Source organism: Sorex araneus, chromosome 1, assembly GCF_027595985.1.
Source record: "Sorex araneus isolate mSorAra2 chromosome 1, mSorAra2.pri, whole genome shotgun sequence".
NCBI lineage: Eukaryota > Metazoa > Chordata > Mammalia > Eulipotyphla > Soricidae > Sorex > Sorex araneus.
The window spans coordinates 431,226,979-431,241,888 of record NC_073302.1 but is presented as its reverse complement, the minus strand read 5'-3'; the positions used below and the strand labels follow the sequence as shown (position 1 = coordinate 431,241,888).

At 46.3% G+C, this 14,910-nt stretch overlaps 1 protein-coding gene across 2 annotated transcripts in view; it reads left to right on the top strand.

The window, feature by feature from the left end:
• Nucleotides 1–2,592: 2,592 nt before the first annotated feature.
• The window catches only part of CHCHD3 (coiled-coil-helix-coiled-coil-helix domain containing 3), a 327,448-nt gene continuing 315,130 nt past the window's right edge, over nucleotides 2,593–14,910 (top strand). For both annotated transcript variants that reach the window (XM_055123581.1, XM_055123580.1), the window contains exon 1: nucleotides 2,593–2,874. In XM_055123581.1, coding sequence (XP_054979556.1) covers nucleotides 2,794–2,874 — 81 coding nt within the window. In that variant the 5' untranslated portion in view covers nucleotides 2,593–2,793. The remainder of the gene's footprint in view (nucleotides 2,875–14,910) is intronic.

Here is a 14,910-nt window from a genome sequence, read left to right as displayed (position 1 = left end):
GTTTCTCTTGCTTCACTGCTGGTGGAGGGTGGAGTTGTCCCCCAGCAGAGCTAGTGGGGGGTGATGCCCACGAGGTCCAGCTTCCTGCAGGCAGTGCTTGTACTCCAGCCATCCGAACTATCTCCCTGGCCCTCAGTTATTATTATTTTTTAATTTTTGGGTGAAGCTTTGCATTTTAGCTCATAGGTCTCCAGCCAATACATGTTGCCTTTAAGCTGTGACGTGAGAGTGATGGGTGGGATAGAGAGGGAGAGTAAAAGAGAGGGAAAAGAGTGGGAAAGGAGAGGAGAAGGGAGAGAGAGAAAGAGAGAAAGAGAGAGAATGTACATAGGTTTTTGATAGTTCAATAAATTTTTTTAGAAGAGACTGCAGGCATAGACTAACCTTGAAATTGGTATGGATGGAACAATATTGTTATAGTAGGCATTTTTGCAAGAGCAAGGTATGCTATTTTCTTTTAATCTTAAAGGTTTCTTTGTAAAGTTGATCGTAATGGATTATGAGTTCTAAAGTATTTTTAGATTGCCTGATAAGACCACTTATGTGGTTTTATATAATAAAAGGTGCAGGCACTCTACTGCCTTCTCAAGCTTAGCTGTCACTATCTTTATTATGTTGGAAGAACTCATTAAATATTGTAAGGAGATAAATATATCAAAGATACCTAGTATTTCCTTTATCTCTCCAAGTAACTATTTCTTCTTGTAATTATCTTGGTGAGAATTAATTGGGAAGTTATTGAGTATTTTTTCATGTAGAACCTTCAGTTATGCTATAAATTGGGTAAATAAGTGAGGAGGGTATATTTATGAGGAAGGCTCTCAAATAAATCAAAGGCATAATTTCTGGGATTTTTAGTTCCCAGTAGACAGATTTCAGCATATTTCACAACTTGAGTACATGTAGGCAAAGGAACAGGTAGTTTCAAAACTGAAAAGTGAAATGGTATAATTTGGATACAATTAAAATAGAAAAAAATGATAATCAGTTGAATATTACTCATCTTTATACAGAAATAAATAAGACATGTGTCTACTCTAAAGGTTCTTATTCACATATTGAAACTCAGAAATGTCACATACTTTTGCGGCTGCTTTCAGAAGAGGGAATGCCTTTAAGAGTTTTTAGCAAAAATAAACAAACAAACAAATAAACAAAGAAACTCAAAAAACATTTCAAGGTGCCGATAGAGAGCTTAAGGATTGGAGTATATGCTTTGCATGCTAGGACTCAGGATTCCATTCCCAGCATGTCTTGGTCCCCTGAGAATCCCTGGACTGAGCTGGGTGTAGTCACACTGTCTCCCTTCTGCCTAAACCGTGGCCCTAGAACCAGCAACAAAAAAATCAAACACACACACAATTACACACCATCCCAAACTCACATTTAAAATGTATTTATGAAGAACTCTAATAGTTGACTTGCGTTGTAGAAGTGAAAACTGTCTCTTCACTTGTCTTATGTAGTTTTAATTCACCTACTCATCTATACAGCTCAGCATTTGATGATCACTTTTCTCTGCCTAAGGGGAAAGAGACATTAAAAAAAGTAAGTGTTTTGAACTGGTGCAAATAACTTATTTCCTCTGTCTAGTCAAGATATTGGAAATCATATTTAAAGTTTTACTTTATAGATGTAAGTAAAATAACGATATAAGTCTATACACCAGATATATTCTTTCAATATCCTATATTATGTATTTTATTATTTATAGACCAGATATATTTTGTGGGGCGGGGAGGAATGCATGTGTGCACTCGTGTGTTGTGTGCCAGGGATAGAACCCAGGGCTTAAACTTGTACAAAGTACATCCCAGCCAGTTGCTTTCTTGTAGTCTCTTGATTTTTGTTTTTGCAATGACTAAAATTAATAATTAAGTAATCACCGCGCTAAATTCTGCCTCAGGAAATGTGGGCATGACTCTATTAGGAGAGTGTTATTTTTAATTATATAATAATAATAATTGCACCGCTGTGAGATAGATTCTTACAAAGCTGTTCGTGATTAGGTTTCAGTAGTACAGTTTTCCAAGATCCATCCCTCCACTCCACCAGTGTACATTTCCCAGCACCAGTGTCCCCAGGTTCCCTCTCATCACCCCTCATCCTCCACACTCTGCCTGACTCTATGGCAGGTGCTTTTCTTCTTTCTGTCTTTGCTTTTCTCCTTTGAGCACTGTGATTTGCAATATCGAGAGTTCATGCTTTTGATTTAACTGTGGCTTCCGTAAGGAGATTGTATTCACTTGGGAGGTTTCTAAAATTCCATCTCCAGAGCAGTTTTGTTCTATCGGTGAACTTTGCCAAGTTGCTCCGCAGGAAGCCTAGCGGCCCATCGGGACTACAACTCCCAGAATGCCAAGTGTCCACTCGCCCTCGGATGGAAGCCACAAACTTCCCAGCCACCCACCGCGCCTGGTCTGCGGGACTACTACAAATCCCACTGTGCCCAGGGGTTCCGGAAATCTACCACCTGTTGCCATAGTATCCGGGTCCGGGCCAACCAATCCGGGCGCCCGTATCGGAGAGAGGCGGGCCTTATCGTATTTCGGACCAACCGGAGGCGTCTTTGCCCTGGAACGTAACCGGAGGGGGCGGGCGCTCAAGACCGGCGCCTTCTCCTTGCGCCTTGGGGTCGTGGCCTTGCTCCCACCGCGTGAGAGCCCGGGCACGTTCTCCCCCGCGTGCGCGCGCGCGAGTGCGTGTGTGTGTGGTGTGTGCGCGTGAGAGCGTGTGTGGGTGCACGCGCCCCGGGGTCCGCGCCTGGTCTCTGCGGGGTCAGGAGCGGGAGCCATGGGCGGGACGTCCAGCACCCGCCGGGTCACCTTCGAGGCGGACGAGAATGAGAACATCACCGTGGTGAAGGGCATCCGGGTGAGTGACAGTGGGCGGGCGCTCGCACTCGGACCCGGGACCCTCCTCCGCTCCGGGACCCCCCCACCCCCAATTGCTCCGAGCCGAAGCCCAGCTGCTTTGCAGGGCAGAAGCGTCCAGTTGCCAGACTTGGGATGTGGGTCCAGACACACTTGGCTAGTTGTGTCCGAGCACGGGGCAGGGGCGGGGGGTCGCCCAGGTGGCAGAAGCTCCTCCCGGGGGGAACCTCAAGTCTAGCCTTGAGTGTGTTGCGCACTAGCTGTGGGACTCACTTTTTTTTTTTTCTTCCCTCCTGGTGAACCCCGGCCTCCTGGGTGCCTGCCTGTGAAATGGGCCTTGGTGTTAACTCTTCTTGCGCTCAGGACCCTGCCCTGCCTTTTTTTTTTTTTCTTTTGCAGGTGCATAGGCAAGTTGGGGAAACTTTGCTCTTTGGAGCAATTAGTGTTCCCAGGTAGCACCCATTCCGCCCGTCTGCAGGCACATGCGTTGCCCCTCCCCCCACCCCTCCACCTGCTGGCCATGGCCCGGGCAACTCTCAGCTTCTTGCTCCTTCACTTTCCCTTGACTTCTCGCCCTTCCCAGCCCCCGCCCCTGTGCACTGGCACCCACGCTGGGACCTGGGCCCAGTTTCAGGCCAAGCGCCCGCCCGGCTGCCTGGGCCCGAGATCCGCTTACAGTTTTCAGAGCACTGGACGGGGGCGAGCCTGTCGTGAGAACAGAAAGCAAGGACTGCATGTTCGTGATCCATAAACTGAAAACTTGATTTTTCTCTAGGGTGTCACTAGACCAGCACTAACTTCCTCCACACACCCCCCGCCGCACCTGCGTTTGGAATCCTCCCATTTTTGGAAGTGCGATGCCAGTAGCAAAGCAGTTGGTCTTCAGAAAGTTTTGTGATTTTTTTTTTTTTGTTTTTTTGCGTGTGTGTTTGTGTTATTTTTTGGTCTTTCAACTCCCTCTGTTAACCTGACACCCAGCCTACCGCTTCATGGCATGTGTAAATTATTTTTAGCATTTGTTAACTAGAAAATAAAAGTTTCGTGAGTATCTCAAGTGTTTTAAGAACTTTTTTACTGGTAAACTGTTGCCTGGAGAAGAATGGATTAAAGCTTTCTTTGTAGAAACTCACCCTGTGGCGCTCCAGTTTTTGGTCTATGACCAGCATCTCTCTCTGTCGCACTGATCATGGTGGCATCACCTTTTGTAATAAAACGACTCAAGTTATGGCTTTTTTTTTTTGCATTGTCGCAGTTCATTGGGACTCCTTGGAGTCAAACAAAAGTCAGTCTGAACTCTTGTAAGCCTTATGTCGAGATTTCACTGATCTTGCCATTAGGTTTTGAGTGTTCACCATCAGATGGTAGAAATGAACGAATGAGAAGACATTGACTGGAAAATAGATAAAGCTCTGTTCTCATGCCCATACCCATGGATGACAGCAAGCGAAATGGAAATAGAATTTGACTGAGGTCATGTCAGCATTAGGTAAAGTTAAATAGGATTAGTAGCACAAAGGCTGGGTGTTAGATTAAAAGGAGCTTGTCTGCAACCCCCTTAAAGAAAAGCCTTTTTTTGATTACTTTTTATGTTTTTGGTTTTTTGGCCACCCCTGGCAGTGCTCAGCCGTGTGCAAGGCAAGTGCCTACCTGCTCCAGCCCAGAAAACCGTTTTATAAAAAAGGAAACTATTTCTAGTCCCAGCAGGTAACACAGTAGTACAGAGGTTAAGATGACCCTGGTTCCACCCCCAGCGTCACATGATCCCCCAAATACCAGAACTGCCAGGAGTGACTCCCTGAGGACAGAGCCCAGGTGGCCCTGAAGATGGCTGGGTGGACCCTGGACTGTCCCCTCTGCCCAAGAGGGAAACTGTTTCCTTTGACCAGACAGTTTGCTTGATAAAACAGTACTTTTTTTCTTGTTTGCCTTTTGTCTGTCTTATAATTCGAACACACATCTGGTTGCTTTCCCTTTCTCTAGAATTGCTCTTTCACCTTGAATCCCCTTGAAGTTTGTGCCAAATTGCTATTAATCCTTCTTTTCCAAGGATGATGGGCAATCCCTAACCTTAAGGTTTTTTTTTTTCAATCTGCAAACTAAAGGGGGTTGAGCATATTTTTAAGAACTCTGATCTTTTTCATTTCTGTAATTCTAGAATCCAGTGGCACTCCAGTCATATTCAGCCTATTGCAGGTTCCTTTAAAATGGCACCTTGGATTGTTGAATATATGGGTCATTCTGATTTTCTCAAGGTCACGGTCAGAAGTGCTTTAAATTGAATGCCAGTTTAGACATTTATCAGCCAGAGGCCTTGGATAACTCACTTATCATCTTATCTATAAAGGGGTACCCATGTCTCAGTAGTGACAAGAAGACGAAATAAAAGGTTTGGAACATGTGGCGTCCTGTATATCTTTGATAGGAGCGCTGTTACTAGGATAGAGTTCCTTCCACACTTAGAACCTAAGTTCTTTGGAAGTGCATTGGATCCAGGCCATCTGGTTGCAGTTCCAGCTCCATTTCCCACTGGCTGGGACCAGAGACATGTCCCATTGGTTATTTCCTTGTCCAGTAGATCTGGATAATGGATAATGGAGTCCACATGTGATAAGTTCTGTATCATGAAGCTCTACCTGTGGGAATTGAATCTAACGGAGGTATCTAGCCCAGGGTCTGCTATGACAATATTCAGCATTGTATGACTAGTAGATTAAAAAAAAAAAGGCCATTAAGAAAGCAGTTAGATACATTTATGTGCACTTAAAAAAACTAAAGAGTTGGGATTCCTGCATTCTGTAAAAGATTTTTTGTTGTTGTTGTTCACATTTTGTGAATCTTCTCCAGAAAATCTTTGTACTTTTCTTAGGTTTGTGACAGCTGTTTTGCTACCTTTCAAAGCCTGGAGAATGCTAAGCAGCAATCTCAGTGTCCTATGTGAGTCTGTTTTTAGCTCAGTTGATTAAAATATGGTGTCAGGAGTCCAAACTTCATTGTTGAATTGCCATTACATTGGTTCAATTTCGTGGAATAAACTCCAAATTCGCCCAGTTATCTAGCATTTCATCACTGCTAAGAAATGAGAGTGTACTAACAATTCAACAGATTCAGTGCTGGAAAAACAATTTTGTGTCCTTGGTAAGGAAAGACTCTCATCTTCATTTATCTTAGTATACAAGGTATACAGAGAGTAACATTTAGTATGCAACTGTCAGGCTTTGTATTTTCCAGGTTTTTTCTACCAAGGTCCTAAACAATTGGCAATTAAAAGGTCTACTTAATAAATTTTTGTTTTAAGATTCTTCTCACCTAGCAGATGTTGTTTGCATGATATTTACATGGCCACCTTTTATCTTTGGCAACTGATTGCTTCTCTGCACCCCTACCCACTTAGTTCATAAAATAACTGGTATTCTACCTTCTGATTTTAACTTTGAAATTCAGAAACAATTCCAGTGTTGGGTAAAAGGGCACTGTTGGCCTTGGCTTCTTCTCTTAAGACTAAAAGAAATTTCTAGGAATAGACAGATCAAGCATTCTCAATGCTTCTGTTCCATCTACTTAATAAGAGTTTTGGATGAACACCTGCTGAGCCCGTTTGCAAAGTCTGCTTACCACTCACTCGATCTTTCACGAGTTTATCTGAGACATCAAAGTGGTGAATGAACTTTTCCAGGGCAAATGTCAACTTCAATAAGTATCATTTTCAAAGTAATAACTTATCATGCTTTCCAGGCAAAAACTATCCTCTGCAACTGGCCTTGAACTTTCGAGCTGAAACTCACAGCTGCTTTCCATATGGTCCTATGGATCCCTGTCGTAAGGAAGACAGCTAATGCTTTGGGAAGTCTTAGCTGTTGAGCCGCTCAATGAAGATGGATTTATGGTGTGTGTCTGGGTGAAGAGTCGGGAGAGAGGACGTGCAGCCCGTTGTTGGGAGCGTGGAGGAATGCTGTTTGGAAAGTTCAGTGAACATGTAGATTGATCAGTCCCTTTCTCCTTCAGATGCCATGAGTCCCGGGGGCCAAGTATGCTGTGAGGAATCCACACAGACAGTAGATGTGTAGGTTTTCCATGAATGGCACGTGTCAAGTTTTGGAATCTCCCTTTAAAGTGGTAGTTGAGAAGGAAACCGGGACTCTTGACAGAAAATGACCTGTGCTGCCTGGAAGAAAGACCAAGGAGGTGGTGGTGGGGGGTGGCGGGGAACGGGTACCAGTCCTTCAGTGGAGTTGGTTAAAAACTACTATTTTGGAGGTGAGGGGCAGATTTGTCTCTGGTTTCATGAGGTCCTAACTTCGCCTCTTAAGAAACAGACAAATTAAAAGTAGTTCCCTTCCTTCCCCTCTGTTCCTGGGAAGTAGAGACGCTTTATCTTTTCCCATCCACCTAGTCCTCTGCTTCTGAGAAAATGCTGGGTTGGGGAGTAGTGTGTTTGTGCTAATGTTAGATAAGACCCTCTGAGGTGGGTGGGAAGAGCTCAGGAGAACAGACGTTTTGGAGATGCCACACATCTCCACAGCTCCTGTCGGGGGGTGTGTGATGGGCAGTATTGTGGAGTTCATGGAGCCAGCGGACTTCTCTCGGTTCTTTCCTATATTAGGACAGTCTTTTTTTTACTCTAGATCATAGACTGTTCTAAATCTTTTAAGTGAGTGCTGAAAGCCTCCCAGAGCAGCGGATCCAGAAGAACCCTGGCCTTGCAACCTAGGAATTCACAGGCTCCTGACCTCAGTGCATCAGTGTAGCTCAAATGCACATTATATTCCACCTTTCTTTGCTTCAGGTAATTTCTGTTCTGTAGATTGTCGATAGCTCTCCCCAGGAGATTCCAGAGATGTGTGGAGACCGAGTATGGGAGTTAGAGATCTTTGAATAGAGCAACTGCTCTTGTAAAAGAAGTATCTTAGAGAAGGAGAGCTGTTCCTGAAGGTGCTTCTTAATTGTGGGGCGGCTTATCCAGCTCCTGGAGACGCTTATGTTGGGTCTTGCACCCCTTCTGGGGCCAGTGAAGGTCCTAAGGAAGAGACGTGCTCCAGTGCTCTCGAGCTCGCCTGCTGCTTCCCAGGTGAGCGCCCCAGTGCCCGGAGGAGAGGAGCCGAGTGTGCAGGTCTGAGTTTACTCTTGCTGTGGGGAAGGGCAGCTCAGCAGCTACTGAGTCGACGGTACAGAGGATACCAGCACAGCCACTGCCGGGGGCCCAGAGAGTTGTGGGCCGACCGGGTAAGCCCCGGCTGGTGCCAGCAGCACTGTAGCTCTGCACTGCGGGGATCCACGTAGGAGGGGTGCCGAGGACACAGGAAGGAGGATGGCGCGCATAAGGCCACCCTACAATAGGCCTGTCAACCCAGGAAGGAACTGTGCCCGTGGTTGACGTGCTCAGATCTGAGACCCCAACACAATGGGAAGGAAATGTTCCATATTTGTGTTTGAGTTGGACGCGAGCAAGTTTTGAGGTTTCAGAGGGTCTGCAACAAGGAAAAGTTAATAGACAATTAGTGGGGCTGGAGCGATAGCACAGCGGGTAGGGCTTTTGCCTTGCACATGGCTGACCCGGGTTCGATTCCCAGCATCCCGTATGGTCTCCTGAGCACGGCCAGGAGTCATTCCTGAGTGCAGAGCCAGGAGTAACCCCTGTCCATCGCCAGGTGTGACCGAAAAAGAAAAATAAAATGCTTCCATCACCATAAAAAAAAAAAAAGACAATTAGTGATAAGTCAAAAAAAGACAAAAAAACACTTTACTACCCAGGAGCATGAATGGGGATCTAGGAGCCCGTATACCCTCCGATCAGGACTTCCGGCATTGCCTGTCGGAAGCAGCAGCTGTAGGCCTGGTCCTCATGCACCGTTGGAAGGGCGCCCGGTGTGAACTCGGCTGGCGGTCAGAGGGAGCCAGAGTGAGTAATGGCTCGGGAGATGTCCCCGTGGCCGAATTGGTAATGCAACTCTATCGGTAATAAATCAGCAAAATGTGTGTGTAGCGCACTGTGGTTTACGATGCACCTGTAATCGGCCCCGAAAGTCCAGGCCCCTGTTCGCGCAGCTTTCTGAGGAGGAAAGGGAGCCCCACGGAGGGGGGTTTCCCCGGAGCTCTAGAGCTAGATGGTGGCCAGGCTTTCCCGTCTATTCTGGCCCGGGTTCTTATTTCACTCTGCAAATTCTCTTGGAGGGTTCTTTAGGAATTAGATGAACTTTTATAGGGTTCTGCTGGGAAGTCGCAGTCGGTGGCAAGTGTGTATTTTGATGAGAAGTCCTGTTTAGAAGTACGAACACACACAGGTGAAGGTGTTTGCAACGGTCAGTTCTTAGCAAGTACTTTGACTTTCTAATTAGGTAGGATACAGTTTGCTCTTTGTCTTTGACCTGAGATACTGAGACATAAAGGAGTATAAAATTATACATACATCAATACACTTGAAATTCAAATTACAGGGGCTAGAGAGGGTACAGGGGTTAATGTGTTTGCAGGTTTGATCCCCAGCACTACATGTGGCTCTCTGTAAGCCCTGAGCACAGCTAGTTATGGCCCCCACTCCCTTCACACAAATTAGATATATAGCATAAACCATTGCTTATAATGGTATGAAGTAATACATATGATATGTAATGAATAATATGTATGATATTACATACTATGCAATATATGGTATGCATAGTATATAACAACATACTTTATTATATTAAAACAGTATATGTTTGGATAAGCTTTGGTTGCATTTTTTTTAGTTTGTTTTGGGGTCTCATGTGGCGGTGCTCCAAAGTTTGCTTTTGAGCCAGGTGGTGCTCCTGGCTCCGCACTCGGGTATCACTTCTAGAGGAGCTTAAGGCCCGTATGTTGCTGGGGATTGAGCCCGGGTCAGCTGCATGCTGGGCAAGTGCCTGGCCAGCAGTACTGTCTCTCCAGCCCCCAACTTTGGGGACAGTGTATCACTGTCACTGTCACTGTCATCCCGTTGCTCATCAATTTGCTGGAGTGGGCACCAGTAACATCTCCATTGTGAGACTTGTTGAGGACAGTCTTACTTACTCAATAAAAATAATTTAAGGTTCTAAACCTTATGTCTTATTATATTTTCTCCTTAAGTGGAAGTGATACATATTTTGTGTGGGGGACTCAAAAAGAGTCCAGCAAACTGTTTTAACTGTGGAGAGGGCACGGGACTCAAGGTTGGGGTTATTCCTCTGGTCCTGCCGTTTCCAGTAGTCACACCTTCCCAGGATCTCCTCTTCCTCAGCTGTAAATCGGGAGGATTGGAGTCGCTCTTGAAGGGTTTTTCCTGAGCATCTCTCAGTGTTTCAGCAGCCGTGTTTGGGGCTGGCTGTGAGAAGCAACTGGCTTCTGCCTTTAACTGGAACATTCTTCGGCATGCTCCTCTCCAACTCCTGTTTCTCTTCCTTCAAGGCTCACAGCTTTTGAGCTCAGTTCTTCCCTTTACTGTCCCTGATTCAGGACTCAGGCACACACCACTTCACTGAGGCGTCTGTCTCAGGGCCTGGGTTGCTGCTGGGCTCAGCAGACACACTCTGTAAGTGATGCCTCAGTTACATGGCACTCACAGGTCTGGGGCAAGGCAGAAGGACAAATCCTTATTCTCTCATTGGAGTATCTAGAGATTGGTATGGTGGGCACGAGAAGGGCTTCCTCTGGTGGGCAGAGTTGGGGTGGAATGACGACCCACTGTGGTCTTACGTAGGCGTAAGTGATGTTAGATACATTAAGACTCAGTCTGGGATGTTTGGACTGGAGCTTGATAGGGGATTCTGTCCCACGGGGCCAAGGGAGAAGACTGACCAAGCATAAAGCCAGATGCGAACAGACAGGTGAGCAGGCAGAGTCTAATGTGGGGACTGTTCAGGGAACAGGTACGGCAGCTGTGGTAGAAGAGATAAGCCACAGCCGCCAGCAGGAGATGGGGTCTTGGATGCCATGCCCGAGAGCTTGGACTTTCCCATTGGAATCACAGTCCCCAGTTTAGGGTCTTTGGTACACTCTGAATGAGGGCAGGGAAGTGGATGGAAGAAGTGAGGCTGAATTCATGAAGCATTTATGGGTTGAGAAAGTTGAGAGAGAGAGAGAGAGAGAGAGAGAGAGAGAGAGAGAGAGAGAGAGAGAGAGAGAGAGAGAGAGAGAGAGAGAGAGGAAGAAGAAGAGAAGAGAGAAGAGAGGAAGAGAGAGAAGAGATTCTGTATTCTCTAAAATTTTGAATTTTATTTTTTGCTTTTTGGGTCATACCCAGCGATGCTCAGGGGTTCCTCCTGGTTCTTGAGAGAGAGAGAGAGAGAGAGAGAGAGAGAGAGAGAGAGCATTTTCTGTATTCTCTAGGAAGCAAGTGGATTCATTCATCTTTTCTTTATTTTGAAAATTTTTTGAATTTTATCTTTTGCTTTTTGGGTCACACCCAGCGATGCTCGGGGTTCCTCCTGGTTCTTCAGTCAGGAATTATTCCTGGTGGTGCTTCGGGGACCATATGGGATGCCAGGGATTGAACCCGGGTTGACCACATGCATGGCAAACGCCCTCCCCACTGTACTATCACTTCGGCTCAGAAGTGGAGCCGTGATTAACACCAGAAAGCAAGAGGAGGAAGGGACTTTTAAAAATAAATTACTGTTTGTTTTGTTTTGATGTGGGACCACACTCAGTGGTATTCAGGGCTTAACTCCTGGCTCTGCGCTCAGGAATCACTCCCTGGTGGGGCTCAGGACACTGCATGTGGTGCCAGGGTTTGGACTGGGATGTACGGCAAGTGCCTTAATACTGTACTGTCTCCATCCCCTAAAGCAAATTAAAGTCACTTTGGGACTCGCTGGGCTTGAGGTGTTTGTGAACTGTCCGCACACTCGGTCCCACAGAAAAGGTGCTGGGGCCAGACTGGAGAGAATGGATGCAGAATTCAGTCATTGATCAACATCAGAGATCAAATCCAGAGAGTGGGTGAGATTACCAAGCAGAGCACGCAGAGAAGAAAATAAAGAAGAACCACAGAATGGGAGCCCCTGTGGCAGACAAGCAAGGCGGTGATTGGCCAGAGCCCCAGGACAACCAGGCCATTGGGATGTCAGCAAAGTCAAGTGAGGGGCTTCCCGAGGACGCCGGTGGTCAGAGGGGCCAGGTGGAAGGGGAGCATGAACACCCAGTACTTCATACATAGAACAGACAGGGTGTCTATACCAGGTCCTTGCATCGCATTTCAGTCAGCTTCTTTTTTTTTGCTTTTTGGGCCACACCCAGCGATGCTCAGGGGTTACTCCTGGCTTTGCACTCAGGAATTACTCCTGGCAGTGCTTGGGGGACCATATGGGATGCTGGGGATTGAACCTGGGTCGGCTGGCCGCATGCAAGGCAAATGCCCTACCCGCTGTGCTATCACTCCGGCCCCCTCAGTCAGCTTCTTTATGTTGTGAATGAGAAGCAATCCTGGCCGATGCATTTGAGGACCCACTTCCTCCATCTGTTGCTTCACCTCAGGGAGTGGCTTTTCAGAGCATGCTAACAGTGGAGGACTCACTGTATCAGTACAGACGGCCATTGATTTATCTGCACTGCGGTGCATTATGAACCAGGTGGTGGTGAGTGAAGGAAGCAGAACTTAGGAGAAGGTCATTGAGAAAGCAGAGGGTTTCCCCAGTTACTCTGGGAACCTGGGTCTCTCCCCTCCCTCGAAAACGAACTTTAGTTTCACTCTGACCGACCCGTAGGGAATCTGGCTCTGAAGGTGAATGTTCTTAAGAAAGAGTGACCTTGAGACTCAGACTTCCGGGTTTGAGTCCTGGCTCCATTTTTGATAAACTCTGTCTTTTTAAAGCAGGTCATTTAACTGGGTGACACGTCATTGTTTTCATCTATTGGTGTGGATTGTCAGTATCTGTCACTGTCACTGTCAGTGTTCTTTGCTCCTTTTGCTCATCGATTTGCTCGAGCGGGCACCAGTAATGTCTCCATTGTGAGACTTGTTACTGTTTTTGGCATATCGAATACGCCACAGGTAGCTTGCCAGGCTCTGCCGTGTGGGCGAGATACTCTCGGTAGCTTGCTGGGCTCTCTGAGAGGGGCGGAGGAATCGAACCCGGGTTGGCCACGTGCAAGGCAAATGCCCTACCCGCTGTGCTATCACTCCAGCCCTGTGTCAGTATCTATCTCAGGGAGTTGTTAGGGATTACTCGAGGAAAGTACTTGTCTTAGTGTTGTATCTGGAACTCAGTGTTAGCCACTTTGAATCCTTAAGTATATTTTCTCCCTGGATTACCGTAATGGCCGTTATAATTTATCTTGTCTTACTTATTTTAGAGGGAGCTTGGACCCTACCCTGCATTACTCAGGGCTTACTCCTGGCTCTGTGCCCAGGGTTTACTGGGGGATCATAGTGGTGCCAGGGATTGAACCAGAGTCGACCACATGAAAGTTAACCACCTTAATGCCTGTACTCTTTTATTTTTCCTTTTTTGCTTTTTGGGTCACACTCAGCGATGCTCAGGGGTTACTCCTGGCTCTGCACTCAGGAATTGCTCCTGGTGGTGCTCAGGGATGGGATGCTGGGGATTAGAACTCAGGTCAGCTGCATACAAGGTAAATGCCCTACCTGCTGTGCTACCGCTCCAGCCGACGTCTGTACTCTTATTTTGGGCCCTGTTTTATTTTTATTTTGGGGGCTACACCCAGTGGTGCTCACGGGCTACTCCTGGTGCTGCTCTAGGGATCACGTGGTGCTGGGGCTTGAACCCGGCCTCCTGCATGCAGAGGCTGTGCCCAGCTCACTGAGCTGTCTCTTCAGCCCAGAAATTAAAAAAAAAAAATTAAAAAAAGACAATTCTTTTTGGCAGTGTAATTTACATACTGTAAAATCCATACTGTGCTGTAATATGGATTTGCATATTACACAATTTACATACTACAAATCTCTCTGGATTTGCATACGATAAAATTCACCAGTTTTCCATGTACAGCACTTTCTAATAAATTTACAGAGTTGTAGAAACATGACTACGATCCAGTTTTAGAATATTACCCCAGATTTTATTTTATGTTTGAAACTTTATTTAAACACTGTGATTTACAAGGTTGTTCATAATGCAGTTGTTTTAGGTATTCAGTGTTCCAGCACTAATCCTCTCCCAGGATTTCCCTCTCCCAGGTCTACCTTACCTACCCCTAAAGCCTGCCCCCTTCACAGACACAAAATAATTTGCTCTATGTTACTTGCTACAACAAAATGGCAAATGGAATTATCAAAAAAATCGTCCAGTAGAAGGAAACCTATGAAAGTTGTTATATCTCACAATGGTGTTACTAAAGCCAATACCTAAGGATTTATTGAGCTGCTTGGTGCTGGTTGAGCCTTCGGTGTTACTGTTTTTGCTCTTTGAGCTTAGTGGGCTTCTGTGCTACTTCCCATCTAATTTGCAGTGCTCCTTCTATCCTTTCAATTTTGTGGAGTTTGGAGGTGTCCTGGGCCCCAGGATCTGGGGAACTGGGATGATTCAGTATCCTGGCGTCTCTCTGAGCTTAGCGGTGGAGCTGGGCTGTTTATATGCCAGAGGGTGTCAGCTGTGGGTGGGACAGTGGGCCTTTTGGCAGGCCAGGGACTCCGCTTGCTTCCATCCCAAGAAGACTCCAGAGATTTCAGCCCGAGACCAGGCTGCCTGATTCAGTGGCTTGGCATCTTTTCGAGATTAGCCCCCAGTCAGGTTTCTTATGCCTGGTCATAGTTAGGCCCCATTCCTTCTGGCGGTAGGTGGTCACTACATAGGCTGTAGGCTGTCTCCCTCTGTCCACACAAAGCTGACTTTTCTGGCCATTTCTTTATATATATACACCGTGCTGTCTTTTGTGTCTGGCTTCCTTAGTTTATGTTTTTTTTTTTTTTGTGTGTGTGTGTGTGTGTTTTTAAAGTCTATCCGTATTTGCAGCCTATATCAGAACTTTGTTTTTTCAAAAAAAAATTGCTTGATACCCCTGTCGCAAACCGCAACACCCAAAAGGAGAGAGAACAAAATGGAATACCCTGCCACAGAGGTGGGGTTGGGGTGGGGGGGGGTGA